At 42.1% G+C, this 18,084-nt stretch overlaps 1 protein-coding gene across 4 annotated transcripts in view; it reads right to left on the bottom strand.

Moving 5' to 3' along the window:
• Positions 1–18,084, bottom strand: part of KIAA1211L (KIAA1211-like ortholog) — a 66,382-nt gene that overhangs the window by 13,985 nt on the left and 34,313 nt on the right. For 3 of the 4 annotated variants that reach the window (XM_014960149.1, XM_014960147.1, XM_014960150.1), the window contains exons 2-8: positions 12,861–12,937; positions 11,759–11,921; positions 8,773–8,908; positions 8,245–8,409; positions 7,544–7,612; positions 4,037–4,267; positions 271–1,891 (exon numbers count right to left, since the gene is read on the bottom strand). In XM_014960149.1, the coding sequence (XP_014815635.1) occupies positions 271–1,891; positions 4,037–4,267; positions 7,544–7,612; positions 8,245–8,409; positions 8,773–8,908; positions 11,759–11,921; positions 12,861–12,927 (2,452 nt within the window). In that variant the 5' untranslated portion in view covers positions 12,928–12,937. The remainder of the gene's footprint in view (positions 1–270; positions 1,892–4,036; positions 4,268–7,543; positions 7,613–8,244; positions 8,410–8,772; positions 8,909–11,758; positions 11,922–12,860; positions 12,938–18,084) is intronic. The other variant, XM_014960151.1, reaches the window with a different exon arrangement.

Genomic DNA, 18,084 nt, shown 5'->3' with positions numbered 1-18,084 from the left:
TGAGTGTCACTGAACATCCTTTAAACAATGCCCTGAAATGAAAAAAATCACAGGCAAACCCATCTTATTCTGTCTTCTACTTCTTCCCTGCTGTCCTCCTGATAATCTTTTCATCAAGGGAGAACCAGGGAGCAACACCACTGATGGCAGAGCCGTCAGCTTGTGCTCACCAGTGTTGTGATTGACACAACAGGGCTGCCTCACACTCTCTCACAAGTAAGGTCATTCCTTGGAGGTTAAGGTAACTTTTTAAAGTATTTGGAGTCTTACCAGGCACTTTACAAGGATTTGACTTTTTCTCCAAGTCTCTGTCTTCATTTCTGGATTCAGGAGGGTGAATACCTTTGTCCTGCTTCTCCTTGTTTGCAGTAGTGTTTGGAACGGTTATGTTTTGCAAGGCTGGCTTTTTAGGCAATGGAGGTTTGCTACTAAGCTGTTCAGAGGACTTTGCTTTGGGTTTGATCTTTTCATTTAAAGAATCACCAATATTTGTATCGGCCATTTTTTTGATCTGTGCCTTATCACCTCTTAGAAAAGAAGCCAATCCCTCGTTTTCTAAATTAAACTCTGCACTGTATCTTTTAATCTCTTTTGATTCTGGTGATGAGTTGTCTCTATATTTCAAGGACAGTGAGGTGGATCTAAGTTTCACTTGAAAAGGAGTTTTATCTTCACAGCTTGGCTGATTCTGAGATACCACAGAAGAATCACTTGGCACCGGCACCGCATCGACAGCCAGAGAAACGCAGCCAGCCAACATTTCTGTAGGTTGGCCCGTGTTCTCAGAGTCAGACCCTGGCAGCAAAGTCTGCTTTTTGTTGCTGCTTTTCTCTTCCTCCACATCTGATCCCTTCTGCGAGTCTTCATTCCACTTCTCGTTTCTTGAGGAGACTTTTGCTTTGGACAGGAAGACTCCAGTATTTAGGGGGCTTTCCAACTCTGATCTTTCTGGGAAGTGTAGGCTTCTGGTCCTTGGTCTCTCCCGCGCAGAGGAAACAGAAAACTTTCTCAAGGCATTTAGTCCATTGGCTGCTTTTTCAGCTTTCTTCTCCGGAAGTTCCTCCTTGTGGACCACTGGCTGACCGTTCTCCTTCCCAGAAGCAGCTGCCTCTTGTGCAGCCTTTGTTTTCTCTAGAAAGCAGGAAGCAGATGATCCCATCTGTATTGAGAAAGCAGGATGTGAAACACGGACTGAGTCTGTGGGTTGGAAAGGATCTGTGGAAAATTGCTTGCTGGACTCCGACAATAGAGCAACCTCTTTCTTTGCCTCTTTATTACCGGCCGTTTCCACAGGTATCTGAGCGTCCTTCTGTATATTTTCTTCTGACCCTTCCAAGCAAACAATGCTGTTCCTACTAATTGAAATATCTTCTTCAGATGGTATTTTATTTACTGAAAACACAGTAGGAAGCTCCTTATTTTCTTGATTGAAAATATTGATCGACACATCGCTCACTTCCCCTGACAACAGAACTGGTGTTTCTGAGGAATCTTCTTGCTTTTGTACTTCTCTGTCTGGACCAGAGCAGGAAGAAGTTGCAGAGTCTTTGCCTTCTAACAGCAATGGGGACTCAGACTTCACACACGTTGCTTCCAGTGTTGGTTGGCAGCCCTCTGGTTTATTCTCTGGTAGCAGGGCTTCCTGTACAACAGCGGACTCAGAAGCAGGCTGAGTCATCGCTGGTCTCAAAGCAGGGGGAAGGTCCTCAGGCATTCTGGGCTTTGGCCAGGAAGCCACATCCTGCGCTGCAGCTGTGCTGCATGGCAGTTCTTGATTGCTGGGTTTAAATACAGCATCTGGCAAGTCTGTCTGCATCTCCTTTTCATCATCCTCCTCTTCTTCTTCTTCTGGGGTACAGCTCAAATCAGTCAGAGATTCAGACTGGGTCCTCTGCAAGAAAGAAATTCAGAAAGCTCCATCACCATGTACAGATTCACTTTTTTTTTTTCTTATTCATCACTGTAGTTACAACCAAGATCTTAGAGAGGAAGGCAACAGTTGGCTCCGATGCTGAGCTCGCTGTTTTCTTAACCTACATACTAGATGCTTTTTTAGCTAAGCAGATCATGGAATAATGTATTTAACCAATATAAAAGCAATCAGTGACACTTCCTTCTGCACAACTAGTGCTTTCATGCCTTTGTAGATGGGAAGTGCATCAAAACAATGGCCATTGGACGGTCCTTGGCACTTGATTCCCCAGAGCATACTGGATATGTTGTATTGCTCTTGGGCAAAAAGCAGCACTTGAAAGAGAAAAATCTGTCCCTTTGTATTTTGCTACTGCATACTAGCATTAAAAATAAAACAACCCATTCTTGCATGGCTCTGAAGAGGGAAGGGTACATAGAAGGAAGAGCAAAAACCTAACAAGTCCATCCGGTTATGAAGCTCGATGCCAGCTGAGTATCTACCCCCATATGGCAGTCCTCTGTCTAATCCCACTGCCAGACAGCATTACAGCCTCCTTCGTGGAAAAGTCTTCTTTTTCTTTCAAGAGTTAGACTATTTGATAGAAGTTTATAAGTGCGTATGTAGTTACCTGTGAGGTCTTGTGATTAAGTTTCAGGTAAGGACTGGCTAAATACACAGGATTATTTGAAAGCATGTTATTAAGCTGCTGAATAAGCCTTTTCATACGGTGCCTGCATTAGCTCACTGATTCACTGCAGTTTGTTGGGTAAATATATATTTTGGATGTAGGCCCTAATTCTAAGAACACAAAACTTGCACTCTGAAGATGCTTTTAGGGTTCTTCCAACTTCTTATTTTAACAGTGCTATTGCAAAGCCAGAGCTGTGATGCCACCTGCATTCACAATCCATATACACAGCAACGTAAAAGCAGAAGACATCAGTTAGCCAGAAGCAAGGTGCACGGGCAGAGTCAGGCAGGAAAACACACAGAATTGTACTATGGAAAGATGTGAAAACCCCGCACGGAAAACCAGGAGGGCTCAGTCATCTGCCTCAGTTTATAGGCAGATTGGGCAAAGCAATTTTATTTCGGTAACGATGGTGTACAACGGAAGAGGACGGTCGATCAGTGAGTTATTGCTTTACATGCTTTTCTAAATAACTGGCCTCATCATTGTGCTGCTCGCAGCAATGCTCTACTGAGCCCAAAGATCACCCACAGATTTTGGAAAGTACAGAATATCGGCTGAGTAATATTTAGAGATAGAAGGAATAATATTCCTGGTGTTAAGCAAGCCAATTTCATGGCTTCAATGTATTTAAAACATTGAAAGAAACCACAAACAATGAAGTGCCAATACTGTAGTTAACAGCTGCAAACTTTAGTTCTAAAAAGAGAAGAGAAAGAAGAAACATAAGCTATGCCCTTCATAAGATATGACAAAGAATCAGATAAATAGTGTTTTAAAAGGATGATAGTGTACACTTTTTAAGAGTTTGTTGGTTTTTTTCCTGTGGACACTTTTTTTAAGTCTCTCTAGTGCACATAAGCATAAAGGTTTTACAAGTTTAGGGGCAGGGAGACAGCTGAATTCTTCACAGTGCTAATGTACAGAATTTGGCTCCAATTAATAGGTCACAACTTATTCTTTCTGTACTTTTTGAAAATATAAGACAAGTTATGTTTGGAAAATTAAAACAGCTCCTCCATCAATAATCTCTCAAAGACTCAAGATTTTACGGGATCTTTCAGATTAGGAAAAATACTCCAGTTGATCAGAATACTTTCCCAAAATATTTTTTTAAGGAAGAAATTGAAGCAGTCAGCCCTAACTTCTTCATCACAAACAAGATACTAAATTGTACTGCATGGTAAATTTAAGAATAAATTGTTACATAAACCACTTCATCAAGAGCTAACAAGTAATCTCATAATATTTAATCTGTTCTTAGTGTCTACTATGGATATGTAGCCTCATCAGATAACAGCTATTAAAACCCAACAAAATACCCATGCTGCAACCTGACTTTTCTTATCATATCTGAGTTTGAAATACAAAGTCCAGTAAGAACTTTCTGGTTTTGTGTCAAAGGTGATACTGTTTATTTTCACAATTACCTGAGAAAATCTTCTCATTTTACTGGATCTCTGGTTCCGGGGTTTTATTAAAAGCTTGTGTCTAGCAGCAGAATTATCCAAGCAAGAGGAAAGTTCAGGTGGAGTGTCAAAATTGGCTGCAGGCGAGATGGTACTGTCAGATATCTGGGGAGTTCCAGTTTTAGCACTTCCATGCCTAGGGAACAGCTGACCGTCTGTGGAGTGAGATCTAGAAGAAGGACCTAAAGTAACCTGAAAAAAAAAACCCCAAATCCCCAAATAGAAAATCAAACAAAGAAACAAAGCCATGAAAGTAACAATTCTACAAATAAGGGGCCATGTTTATTGCCATTTTAAGGTTGCCTCTTTTTCTTTTTGACATCTCTTTAAAATACATTGCATTTCCTAATGTTGCATGTGGAGTATTGGTGTCAGCAATTCTGCATTTTCAGCTGCTTAAATATCATGCTATACTGTCCAGAGGGAAAGACCAAGTCACACGTAACTAGAAGATCTAAAGCACACAAATACATGGCCAGCACGTTCTACAAGACAGATTTATGAAGAGCACTCAGTTACAGAACCTAAAGGGCCAGTTTGCTCTCTGGATCTGTTCTCCAGCCTCTGTGTCTAGGTTCCCATAGCTTCCTACCCATCATCAGGTCCCTTCCAACTCTACAACACCCTCCTAAAGACAAAAAAAATCAAACATCAGTGGCATTGACACTTAAGTCGGCTTGCATTTTCTCCTCATTTACTTGTATCTGCAAAATAACTAGGGAGTTTACCTGAAATGTAAAATTTCATTTGTAGATTATTCTGGAGAAGGAAACAATGGACAATTCCTACCTAGAGGCCAATAACCCATCCAGAAACAACTCCTGAATGCTCCAAGGGGTGCAGTACTTTCACAAAGCTGGAATCCACCTTGCCTGTGTGCTTCACCAAGAGCTACCCTAGTCCCAGGGCTGATGCAAAAAAGAGACTGAAAAATTTATGAAAAATTACTCTGAAAAGGGTTCTCCCTTTCACTTGGATCCAGTTTTTGCAAACAGGCAAAATGATATTTCCAAATTATCTGTCAAGACATTAACAAAACCTCTGTCAATTTGTGACAGCACTCCCTTTGTAGGTTTGAAATTCTGGTTCATTTCATTAGAGGAGCTTTCCTCCTCTGTCTTGCTTTCTTCTGCGGGCTTTCTTCTTTCTTCTTTTCTTCTTTCTTCTTTTCTTCTTTCTTCTTTTCTTCTTTCTTCTTTTCTTCTTTCTTCTTTTCTTCTTTCTTTGGAAGTGATATTTACTGAAGGGGGTGGATGGGAGAAGGGGAGGGCAGGAGAGCGTTCATTTTACTTAGGGAGGGAAAAGCATCTGTGCTTTCTGCAAGTAGAATTCTGCGTTATGCACTGCAGCCAAAGATGCTCTGCAGTGTGGTGAGGGCCCACTATGGCTTCCTCAACGGCCAGGGGAAAACTCCCATTGATTTTAGCAGAGGCTGGATCCACAGCTTCTGACCATGGTTTCTACTTAAGAAAAAAAAAAAAAAAGGTAGCTCAGCCCTGCTGAATAATGGATGCTTTCATTAATTTTCACTCTACAATATCTGCAGTCTAGTACTCAAACATGACTAATGTACAACAAACGATACGTGGCTGCATTATACATTAGTACCTAACAGTGAATACATTGACATTTCAGCTCCATGATAAAGATGCAGCACATGTTCTCTTTCAAGGCACATCATTATTTGTCTGCCTTTCTTCTGGCTTCTGCTTTTCCTCGAGAACTTTGCATGTCTTCCCATTGGCAGTGCTCAGTGTTGGCCACTACGCTGGAAAATCAAGAATCTGGTTTGTTACTGAAATTTTAGCAGCCCGAGTGAATGCCAGCTCTGAGCCAGCTGCAGAAATTGCCTGTCCCATGAAGTCTGGCTCTGGCGAAGCCTGCTGGAGGAGGGACTGGCTGACAGACGCCCTTTCTCCAAATCTCATGTGCACATGGCTCAGAGTCCTTCAGCTGATCATGGTGGGTGACACAAGGTGGAGGGCAATGAGGGAGCCCCATCCCCAAAGTCCAGATGGGACAGTTGCAGTCCCTTTCTCTCTTCTTCAATCCAGGAAAGCTTCCAAGACACAGCAAGGTCCAAAACTGCTGCCCAAAACCTCAGGGCTGCGCTGTGCAAAACTCCTTAGCCTTGTGAGCTGGTCTCCTCAGACTTCTAGGAGCGGGGCTCCTGTCTCCAAAATGCCAGGTAGTAGACCCTGCGGTTTGGGAGGAAAGCCTTCAGATGGGGCTAATTTTTGTTTGCACTCTGAAACTGGACTACGATGAAGAGAGCTGTGAGCGAAATGATGGGGCATGTGGAAAAAGCTGAGCAACCACATAGTCACCACCGCGTCTCAGGAGTCAGCGAGTGAGTCAGAGTGATGTTAATGGAACAACAGGGAGCCATAAATCCTCCTTTAGCAATCACGCATCTGGACTGGACAAATTTACAGCGAGCCCATACCCACTTTCAAGAAATACCTCCTTCCCGTGTTCTGTTATTTTTCTTTAAAAGTATTAAAATTTCACTGCATAAAAGCAGTTTTTCAAACAGCTTCATGTGGAATCTAACAAGTGTGGCCAGAAATCTTTGCTGAGCCCTGCTGCAGCTGGCCTTGAAATATATTTTGCATAATTACCAAGGAACAGTGAGCTCAGGACTAGCTTCTCTATTTCCTTTCTGCAATTCCCCTCCAACCCCTCCTCCTATTTCTAGGAAACGCTCTTCCTTTTACCCCCTGTGCTGTTTCCACTGTGACTCCAGCTGCGGACAACTAAAAGGGACTCTTCAGAGCCTTTCAAAACCATCCTTTAATCAGCCAGAACGGCTGGCTGCTGATTGAAGAAAGCCATCTATTTGCCTGTACTCAAGTCCTGAAAACATCACTTCAGCAAAATTCACAGCTCGCGCGAGCTCACGTGGCCAGGACCCGACTGAAGGCTGGATCTCAGACACCTAAGCAGCAATGTCAGCCTCTGTCATCAGGCAAACACTTTCTATGTCAGTGCGAGGTGACCTTGTGCTTAAAGCAATGGGATGGGCAGATTTCAGAGGATCTAGATTTTGTTCACAGCTCTTCAACAAGCTTCCTCCCTTATCCTATGCGTGTAACCCAAGCAGTTTTTACTGCAATTCCCCCATCTCTAAAAAAAGGGATACAGTTTCAGTGTCTAAATCTGGTTGGCTGTGCCTGGAGATTAAATCATGTCTGTAAAGTTTGCTAAAGGATGTAAGCTATTCTGAAGGGCTTAATTATTATCAACGGGAGATTACTTGGCACCAGAATTATGTTGATAAATAATCATAACTGTGTTAGAAGGACAGGCATTAAAACAGCAAAGCAAACAGGTAGGCATGCAATTACATACATACAAGGGGTTTTTTTTTGCAGCAGATGGGCAAAAAAGTAATATTTATGCCTTACATTTATTTAAAAGACTACTATGCATAATTGCTTGGCCCTTAATACATTTGGCAGAAGTTACCTGTTCTTCTTCTTCACTGCCTGTTCCAGCTAAACTCAAAGAGCTAAGGTGCTTGTGAGAGTCAGAGAACTGTGGGATGGAATGAGGAAGAGATTCAGTAAAAGATGACAAACAAGGTGGATATATTCGCAGAAACCATCTACACAAAGTGCACACAGATACTGACAATGTAAGTTGTTTTTCTCTATAGTCTTAAGGATTAGCAAGGACACTGCAAACATAAAGTGTAAGACAAGCAGATAAAGCATGAAATAATGTATAACAAAACTATAATTTAAAAAGAAAAAAACAGTTTCAAATTCTTTCATGTTTCTTTTTCTGATGACAGCCTAGAAAAACATTAAAGAAGAGAGCTCTCTTATCAGCACATTCAAGGGAGAATACAGATTTTTCAGCTTTTTTTTTTTTCATGCCTGGCAGCTCTCTGTAGTCCTTAAAAACAGCCAGCATCCCCATGAATGCTCACAAACACATCCTCTCCTTCCTAGTTCTGCATTTTCTGGCATGATATCTATATTTTAACAGGAGCAAAGACTCTAAGTAACTGTTTATACAGAGAGCTAGCATTTTCCCATTTCGAGTAAGGTATTTCAGGCACAAAGTAGCGATACGTATAGCAAACCAAGCAATTTATTCTGCCTTCTACACATAGGTAAAACAAGTCATTAAGACTGATTTTTGTCAACACCAGCACTACTCACTCTTGTTGTTGTGCCTGAATATAAGTTTTCAAGGAGCAAAGACACTTCTGGAGGGCTCCTGGGTAATCCATCATCTTCAGAACTAGTCCCAGCATCCTCTGTTCGCTTTGCATGAAGTCCAAATGGAGGTGGAGGTCCTAATTTCATGGTTGGCTGGAGTTTCAACTTCAGCATGGCATAGAATACATTAGTACATGATAGTGATGGAGGTTTCCCCAGTACATTTTTAGCTCAGGTCAATGAGTTACTTTTATTTTAACTTCACAATTGAATGATCCAGAGCAAAGGACATCTCGCTTCAGACATTCTCTTAGGATAGGATGCCAAGCATCCTATTCATTTTTCAACTATCATTTAAGTAGGACCAAGATATGATACTGCCATCTGATTAAATGCAACATTTAACGTAAGCTGCAGAGAGATTTTACTTACTAATTAAATGTTCACCCACAAATATTATCCCAAAAAATCAAGCCTGGAAAGACATTCCATCTCTTGCATTTGAAAAAACTATGTTGTGTAAATTACCTGTAAAGCTCTAATCCGGTCAGAAATGTTTTCTTGAGAAAACACTCTTACTGGCCTTGCAGACTCTTGCCCAGTCTCAGGGATGAAAATGCTATCATGTGACAAAGCTCTGCTTCCCATAATGCCTTTATGTGTCCTGGAACAATACAACAAATGAGTGAAAACACACAGACGTTTTTTGCCAGTCCTATTACTCTTAACTTGGGTGGTCTCTTGAACATGAGTGGAAGATACATGTGTGCAGCACACATTACACATGAGATTACAGACTTCAACATGAATACAATACAGTCATACAGGCTAATCTAGGGAACACCTTTAAAAATCAAACAAAAAATTTGCAAATGCTGTTATCTATCACGTTAACAAACTGAATTAGGGTTAAAGAGAGTTTAACCCTAGCAATTGAAAAGCTACTGCCCCCTTGGTTGGAAGCCAGCAGCTGAGTGGCGTGACAGTGGCACAGGCAAGCCCAGGTGCAAAATGAAGGGAGTTCACATAAAGGAGCCTGTACCTGAGATGGACTAACTTCTTGCTAATGTAAGAACATGTCTTGCAAATGACTGACCATTACCATAGGATGAATAAATACCTTTTACTATTAAAGGCTGTGGTACAGCATTTAATGTATCTTTGCCATGAAGGTCATCAAGAAAAATATTCCAGGCAATACAGTTCTCACATAGAATCATTTGCATAAATCCTTACAAGGTGCTTTCAAGGTCCTTGGGATTTTCCCTTATGAGCCTGGGGGACACATTTTTTCATGGACGCTCTTTGTGGGCTGGTGAGAGGAAACAGGAGATGTTCAGTGGGCAGCTTCTCTCATATCCCGTTTCCTACTTTTGATATGGTATGTAACTTCTTTTGCAAATGTTGCATGTGGGCCATGAACATCTTTTTTCCTCATTGGAATGGTACAGCAGACCCATGGGCAGATAGCTGCTAGGAAGTCTCTTGAGCTCACTTTCCTTAGCTTAGCCCATAGCCTAACTGAGCAGGGACAGGAACGCATGCACGTGGCATATCTTCTGGGACTCCCTCTTTTAAATTTTTTAAATCAGACAGCTATGAAATGGCAAACCAGAATACAGAACTGTTTGGGTTCATGTAACTATCAAGTTAATTGAGGAGACATTCTAGAGGAAAAAAAAAAAAGAAAGAAAAAAGACAAGAACTGTGTATTTTTGGATCTTAAATGCTGTCATAGGGACAGTCAGGAACATAAACAAAACTATGGCAGAAAGTAACATTTTCCTTGTAATGACCGCTATAAATATGTTTGATAAAACAATAGCAGGAAAAAGTTGATCTGTATTCCTGCTGCAGAAGGAAGGAAAGCCTGCTGCTTTTGCTTAATGTATTAGAGACATTAGAAGAACAATTTATCTAAGTGAAAATGTGATCTCTGCAATGCATCCAAGGTCAGAGAGATCTATAGCAATTTGCAAAGTGCGTGCCAGTCAGGGCTGCGATGGCTGCTCAACTCACCAGCATTTTACAGAGACTGCAAGGGCGGCCAGATAAGCAGCGTTGCTACACGTGCACATTTAGCCCAGCCTGCTACCTTTGCTTTCTCCTTCTAGCGCACACATACCTCCCAGATGTGCAGAGGAGGTAGCCTAGATGCCTCCTCAGATCGTGACTGCTCAAATTAATTTTCCTTCCTTTCAAGGAATTTCCTGGTCTTTGTCTTTCTGAACAAATTTTAAGAAACAATAATGTAACAACCCTGCAAGTAATGGCAGAGGAACACAGCCAAACCAGCCAAAGATCATACCCACTCTGACATGACCCAGGTGAGTCAGTCCTAAAAATCTGTTGTCAAACAACAGTGCTGTAACCCAGTGTTAGACCTGGTGCTGCCTGTCTGGAACTCCTGGGGCTTCAAGCTGGACTAATATTGCTATTTCCAATGCCACAAAAGACAAAAAAAAATAAATTAATAATTTCTTTTGGTGTTTGGCGCTGCCTGGTGGCCGCATTGTATAATGTCGTTTTAAATGGCTGGGATGCTTTGCCTTTCCCATCCCTGGGCGCAGCAGCATCTCCTTGCCTGAGGACCAAGGAGGCTTGTACTAAGAGGCACATCTACCAATGCAAGGACTTTTTTTTTAGGCAGCCAAGGGGCTCGTCAGTAAACCTCTCCATTCAGGACTACATTTGAACTTTAGACCAGGTTTCTCATGGCTACTTTTCAGTAGCGGGTAACATTTAGGGCAATGCCTGAACAAAGACAGGATTTTCAGAGGCAGCCAGATGCACAGGCTGGGATTCATCTGATCTAACTTCAGACATTAAACTACAGGTATCTACATCCAAGCTGGTCACCCTGGCTCTCTAGAAATAGACACTTCTAGAGTCTAGTTCATCTGAACAACTCCAGATATCTACACAAGAATGATAGGAGCTTTCTAAGTAATGTTGACTTCTCTCTGCTGATTATAAAAGGCAGCTGGTGACTAACTTAGATGCAAACATTTGTCCCTTGGTCAGACGAATCCCATGTATACGCAGGAAATAAAGGCTTCACAGCTTCTGGTTCCTGCTGATTTCAGTTGCAGTCACCCCTTTATCCCTTCCTTGCTTTCAAAACCTGGCATAAATGGTTAGGTTTCTAAATTTCCTTAACAAACCTTAGGAGATACATCTTAGAGGCACAAGACAACTGTGGTAAAATATAAGCTAACTAATTCATTTTTGAAGATGGGATTCATTCTTTTGAAAGATTCATACTTTTGAAACGATAACCCAAGGCTGATGATGATTAAATGAAAACATTTTTGGTTATTGTTTCTTGCTGCACCCCATCCAATTCCCTTGCGATTTGCCTTGCATCAGCCATTTTAATTTGTGCTTTCCTGAAAAAGCCAACTGTTTGAGAATGCAGCATTCTGAACCACAGGAGGCAATTTTTGGGTGTCTTTAATCTATAAACATAATAGCCGTTCTGTATTTGTTTACCAGCCACAGTCCAAAGACTTACTCGAGTTCGTCTTCAGAATCATAATTAATGTGCGTGTCGTGTGAGGCTGCAACATCGCTCGTTGACTGGAAAAGCTTCAGACCGCTGCTCACAGAAGATGGTTCTTTCCTTTTCTTTTTACCAAAAAACTTTTTGAAAGATTTGAACTTCGATTTTTTCTTTCCTAAATAAAGAAACATAAAGAAGATGCAACCAGCAGCATTTGCAAGTTTTTGGAACAATAATAACTCCCTCATAATTTCTTCATAAGTGGATTTTTTTCCTGGAAGAGGCAACACAGTCTGCTCCTGCATTAATGTATTTTAAGACTACCCTGATAGCATGAAATTACTATTATCTTGGAGAATGGATTGCAATGTTTATGACACATAAGAAATAACCTACAGTGTAGGATCTTTCCTAATAGAGTTTCTACATGCCTCTAGAGATAATTAGACTGTGAAGAAAAACTTCAGTATTAACAGCCTGGGATATAGAGAAGAAATTACAACTTGGAAACCTACTGCCTTTGTTCAGCAAGCTAAATAGTGAAGATAAGGACAATGTTGTTACCAAAACCAATTTACATGTAGAAAAGGCTTACTTAGGTGGAATGTGCAGTGTCGGGAGGCTAATGCTTATATAATGTCAGTTTTATAATACATCCCAGAATATTCTGAATGCTAATTATGAGACTCAACGGATCATAAAGTATTAAACAAGAAATCAAGCAATAATCTTGAAAAGCAACGCTAGCCTGCTCAGTAAGGAAAGACCTGAATTAGGATCAGTTGCAAGCTCTGTGAAGAAACTACTTGAAATGATACCAGAGTTTTGCACAAGACATCCCAACAACTTGTGCCTGTCCCATATAAGCTGGCACGATAGCACTGTGAGGCTTCCCTGTCGGTGTTTCATTTATCATTGGCTCTTGTTGGGTAAAAAAGTTAACTTTGTCACAAGATGCTAGAAAAATCTTATTTCAAGCCTCTGAAAATGTCAAACAGCTCTTGGAGACAGGAGGAGAGAAAGGGAGAAACAGATTCATTTCTTTGATATTGCTAAGGCATTGAAGCTCAAGAAGTCAGCACTTTTCATTCACTGGGAAAAGGAGCCATTCTACCTGAATTGTCCTCTCCATCTCCTTCAGTCTCTCGCACCTTAGGGTCCATTATCCTTGAGGAATTCATGTGACAGTCACTAAAGGAGGTAGAAAAAGTGTCAGTCATATCAACAAAATAACAGTACTTTGGTACATGTATATACACACATACATACACACATATATATACACACAGACAGACAAGTTACAAAAATTTTAAAAAATAAAATAATGTACTATACTTATGCTTTATATATAAATACATAGACAATGTCTAATATGTCTAAATATATGTATTATATTTATATATAAATATACATAAAATATAAATATATCCCATAAGAAGCAGTTGAGTAGTCTGAAATATAATAAATTCCATAGAATCTTTCCACTTTCGTAAGACAATAATACATTATGGTTTAGTTAACTGACTAGTCTCTCCGGACTGAAAATTGAGTTTGATGAGATTCTCAAGTGCTTCTGAAGAGGTGGGCTTCTTGGACTATCCCTCTCTGTGCCTATTCGGGAGCACAGACAAAATGTCTTTGTGGTAATTACAGCATTTGGGTAACGTACAAATAATTTCTGGAAGCAAAACATCATTTTGCTCATTAAGGTTCCTAAATTAAAATATATTTTCAAAACTGTACATGTACCAGGCCTGAGGATAGAGTATCTGTAATTTAAAATGTGTTTTCAGAGCAGTAGTCTGCTTGTGCTCTCTTTTCTTCATCTGGAAAACCATAATTTCTAGGACAAGGCGGAACAAAGTCATGGATGTAATTGTCTGGATGATGAGTTAAATGCTGTAGAATAAGTGTAGAATAACTCCCCCCATCAGCTGGACCCCCACGCCGGTTGTAAAACACCCCCTGCCACCACCCATCAGGAAACCAAAATCGGAGTTAAACACAAAGATGAGGGAGAGCAACTTCTGGTCAAGGGTATCTGCCTTACCTAGGTAGAATTAGGAAGGAACCAGGCCTAGATAAGAACAGACTTGGACGTTACCATACCTATATTTTCAAAGTAAATCCCTGATAGGAGATAATAGATAAATACGTATTTTGCGCTGTGACACATCTAGTTGATTATTAAATGGGCTCAGGGTGTTGCAATAGCAACGGCAGGAGTGCAAACCAATACCTTTAAAGCCTCAGCTACTATATGCATGACCTATAGCATCTATAAGCTATATGCAACCAGAAGAGGGATCCTACAGTCTCAGGTGAGGGAGTATTTTTTTAATGGCATGTTTATATGCCATACTGTGCCATTTTGAATAGGAAAGCCACTGGGGGATAAATACCCACATAATGGAAATGCTAGTTCGAAACACGCAGGCAAGCATAAACACATTCCCTCCGGCAAAATCCAAGCAGATAATATATTATATTTCTGACAATCCAGAAATGTGTTGTTGTCCCATCTTAAACCTTAGCAGCCCATTTTCTGGAGAATAAAAGAGATTTATAAAAAGGTTAGCTCCACCATAATGTCAGAGAAGATTTGTGTGACTGATGTGTGACGTCTGAGGTCATGCAGAATGTTTCCACTGGGTGTGCCAAACATTTGGGGACAGTAATACATGACCAGGGGTGTGGTGTACATGTCCTCGCTTAGGGGAAACAGAAAGACATCGAACCATGACGAGCTCTTTCCTTGCCAGCCATGCGTCTTGAAGCAAGGTCCCCACACAGCCATTCTTCAGGTCTGCCACGTTTTTGCTGTTTCCTAAGGTTATTTTAAGAATAACTCTGTCTTTCCAAAAAGTGCCCAAGATCTGGTGAAGGTAGGCGGCCACCGCAGTGCTTTTGGGGATGTCTCTTGCAAGGGTCCAGCATGGGGCACAGGGCTGGAGCCCTGGCTTGTGAGAAGGAGCCAGGTCCCTTGGCCAGGTGCTACCACTGCTGCAGGGGTCATCCCTGGATGGCTCCCCGCTGTCACCTGGGGGAAGAGCTGCTTCACTGTGGCAGAGCTGCTAAAGAGATCCAGGCAGTGTGAAGGAAGCAAGGTCATCTGGGCAAGCTGACTTTGGAGTGAAGCAGAAAGCAACCTGAGGTAAGGGTCAGGGGTGCCTGGGGTGAAGGAGACACGGGGCACAAGCACCAGTGGCCTCTGCCTCCTGCACAGGAACCTGGAGGAGACTGATGGCCCCAGCAGGGATGTGGTTATTTTAAACAGCAAATACAGTAAAAAAAAAATCCTAGAAGCTTGGGCAAGATGAGTGATATTGTTTTCACAGTGGGGGGACTGTAAGGCTTTTACAAATATTGCTGCATCTCTATGTGGCAGGCAATTTCAAGGACTAGGGAACTGCATGGACCTTTCACTGCCCAGAGCTTGCGAGTGGGCACATCTCAGCTTTTCAGTTCAAAAAGCGAGTTTCCAGCCTGAACCCAGGGTTTGATGTGACTCTCCTGAGCCCGTGCTGGCTGATGTGCAGGAGGAGGAGGAGGAGGAGGTGGTGGCAGCCCTCGCCACTGTCGCTATGTTGTGCAAAAACAGGCTGTGACGAGGACCATGAGGCACGGGCGCCCGCCCAGCGCCAAGGCTACAGGAGGAGTTTTATGGCTGCTGTTACCTCGGGGAGGAGATTTGTTTGTGCCAAGAGACAAACAGGCACCTGCTTCCTGAAGCTGAGGATGGCGGAGGGGGTTGGCAGGCGGAGGAGAGGACGGGAAGGAGCTGGAAAACACTCGGCAGGCGGCACGCTGGTGGCCGGATTTTCAGAAATAACGCTCAAAAGTCAACAGACTGGTTTTTAGCAAACGTTGATTTTAAGCAAATGCTGAAGTTGAGACTTAGATACTTGCTTGAGTGTTTTGCTGAGTAACAGTTTCCACCGGAGCAATATCCCAACACAGCACAAGGAGATACTGGCCCCAACTGAGCATCCCACGGCTGCCAGACATCCCTCTGTACTGCTCTGCAAGGGGGACGCTGCCCCCACTTAGGGTCTAACCAAACCTAGCTGTAGCCAACCACATTCATTTCTACCTTAAAATTTAAAATGACATTTTTATTGACGTGGGGGAAAGATGTTTTTCCTTTCAAACACTTCCTTTGCCTAACACTGTTAGAGAAACGCTGGTTTTCACCTGCTCACCACCCGCCATGAGATAACTCTATTTTCTTTCTCAAATATGTAAACTCAGAGAACTGTTCTATCTATACCTCCCTTTTTTCCTTCACTATAATGTATTTTAACCATAACTTTAGGCAGGTTTTCAATCTTTCAAGCTTTTTCCTCCATATCTGTAATAAAAACCTCCAGTAATAATACATCCATCGTGGAAAAGATTCGATTAACACACGATACTTAAGAGCAGAAGCAAAATAAAAAAAACATAACAGAGGCCAAAGTTTACCCTTGGTATGACTATAACCATCACTTCCCTGACATAAGCAGAGATTTGAGTGTTGGCTCTGGAGCTAAATTTTATCTTCCTCAAAACTTTGCTTAGAATTGATGAAAGCCTACCAGTTTAATAACTGCATGAAATGCTGACACAATCAGCAGCTTTGAGTCAGCATCCACCGGCACAGGTGCTATTCAGTGCCCACTTACACTTGGATCCAGAGGCTCGGCTGCTGAGCTTTCTCATTTCCAGTTTCCCTAAGGATCTGCTGAAGACCATCACTCAGTTAAATCACCCCGTGATCTGAAGACTCAGCAGGATTCACATCCTAGAGGAGCAGTCTGCATCGCTTCTCTGTTAGCAAGGGCAAGATTTACCACACTGCTGACAGCCATACTCTTTTCCTCTTTCTTTTTCCTTTGCATTTTATGTGCGGTTCTTTTCACAGCAGAATACCAGAGATACCTGGTTTATCAATTTATTATGAGATTTTATAAGCCCAAAGTGTCTGATGACAAATAGCTAAATACTACCCGAGCTTATAACAGTATTTTTTCTACATTGGACTTTTCCCAGCAGATTCTTTTTCCACTTCCCTTCTTCCTTCCCATGGCCTTTCTAGAAGAGCGAAGATACAAGAAATACAGCTGAGACTATGTCAGGGCAGAGAATAGAGAGGGAATATGGCAACACAACGGGTATTTATTCCCCTTCCTATCCCTCCCAAATGCCAGTACATTCAAAAGTGCGCATCCAAAAAAATCACAGCTGAACTGAACGACACCAATTTACACCTTTCATTCCTGTGTTGTATAAGAATATTCTATTTCTAGTAGACAAATGCCAGGAATTAAAGTGATCTAAAAAATATGAATTTAGGGAAATTATTCCACATGAGAGGAAGACCTGCCCTTTCCTCTCTCCACTATTATGATAGGCACTAAAATTCCTACTGGTATTACACAGCCTTGTGGAGTTGGAAAAGGAAATGCAGGAATTCTGGGGATATAAAGAAAATCCAAAGACTCACAAAGACTCCTCTAGCTCAGGTAGTAACCAAGCTGAAAGCATCCTAAATACCAGAGGTGAAGACTGAGGCAGTTTTTTCTCATCCACCTCCTCTCTGAGGGCTCAGACCTGAAATGAAGGCACCATCTATGGGCCATGCAGCCTTTCTCCCATCACATGGACTGCAGAAAAGGGACACCTCGAGGTTTCCAGGGCGCCCACCATGATCCCCTGCCAGCAGCAGGCACACCAGCAGAGCTTTCACACTTCTGGAGATGCTCCAGCTCTCCTGCATGGGCATCAGCACCCGGACACAGCCCCAGGACACCACGCCTTGGCATAGCGCAGGTCCAAAAGCCTGTCTTGATCACCTGCATCCCAAGCAAAGGTTTATCCCTGTAACTAGGGGAGACCATGGGCTGAAGACATTGCGCAACAGGGTGTGGTAGAAGGAAGTGTAAGGGAGCCGGGTAACACAGCTCTCACAGTGTGCCCAATTATAAAATCCTTTCCAGAAGTCATCTATCATCTTGAGCTTGTGTTAGTGAGATAAACCTCTCCACTCCCCCTTTTGCACCAGGAGGTCTAGGAAGCACAGTGAAGTGCCCCCCGAGCTAGCATGGCACATATGAGCCCAGGCATTAGGATTGTCCACATGAGTGAGATGCAGGTCTCTGGGAATCCGATTAGCTTGTACAAACACATCCAAAAAGCACACGTAAAGGGACAGGAGAATTTGGTAACACCTGTAACACTATTTCCAAAGCCATACATCTTCCTGCTCCAGACCTACGCCAAAGGAGTAGAGATTTCACTTCTCATTCAGCCTCCAGCTTTTACATCAAATGAACAAATGCACCTGAATTCATGCTTAC

Source organism: Calidris pugnax, unplaced genomic scaffold (assembly GCF_001431845.1).
Source record: "Calidris pugnax isolate Ruff unplaced genomic scaffold, ASM143184v1 scaffold188, whole genome shotgun sequence".
Classification (NCBI taxonomy): domain Eukaryota; kingdom Metazoa; phylum Chordata; class Aves; order Charadriiformes; family Scolopacidae; genus Calidris; species Calidris pugnax.
Note: the sequence above shows the minus strand (reverse complement) of the source record. Positions and strands in the feature narration are given on the sequence as shown.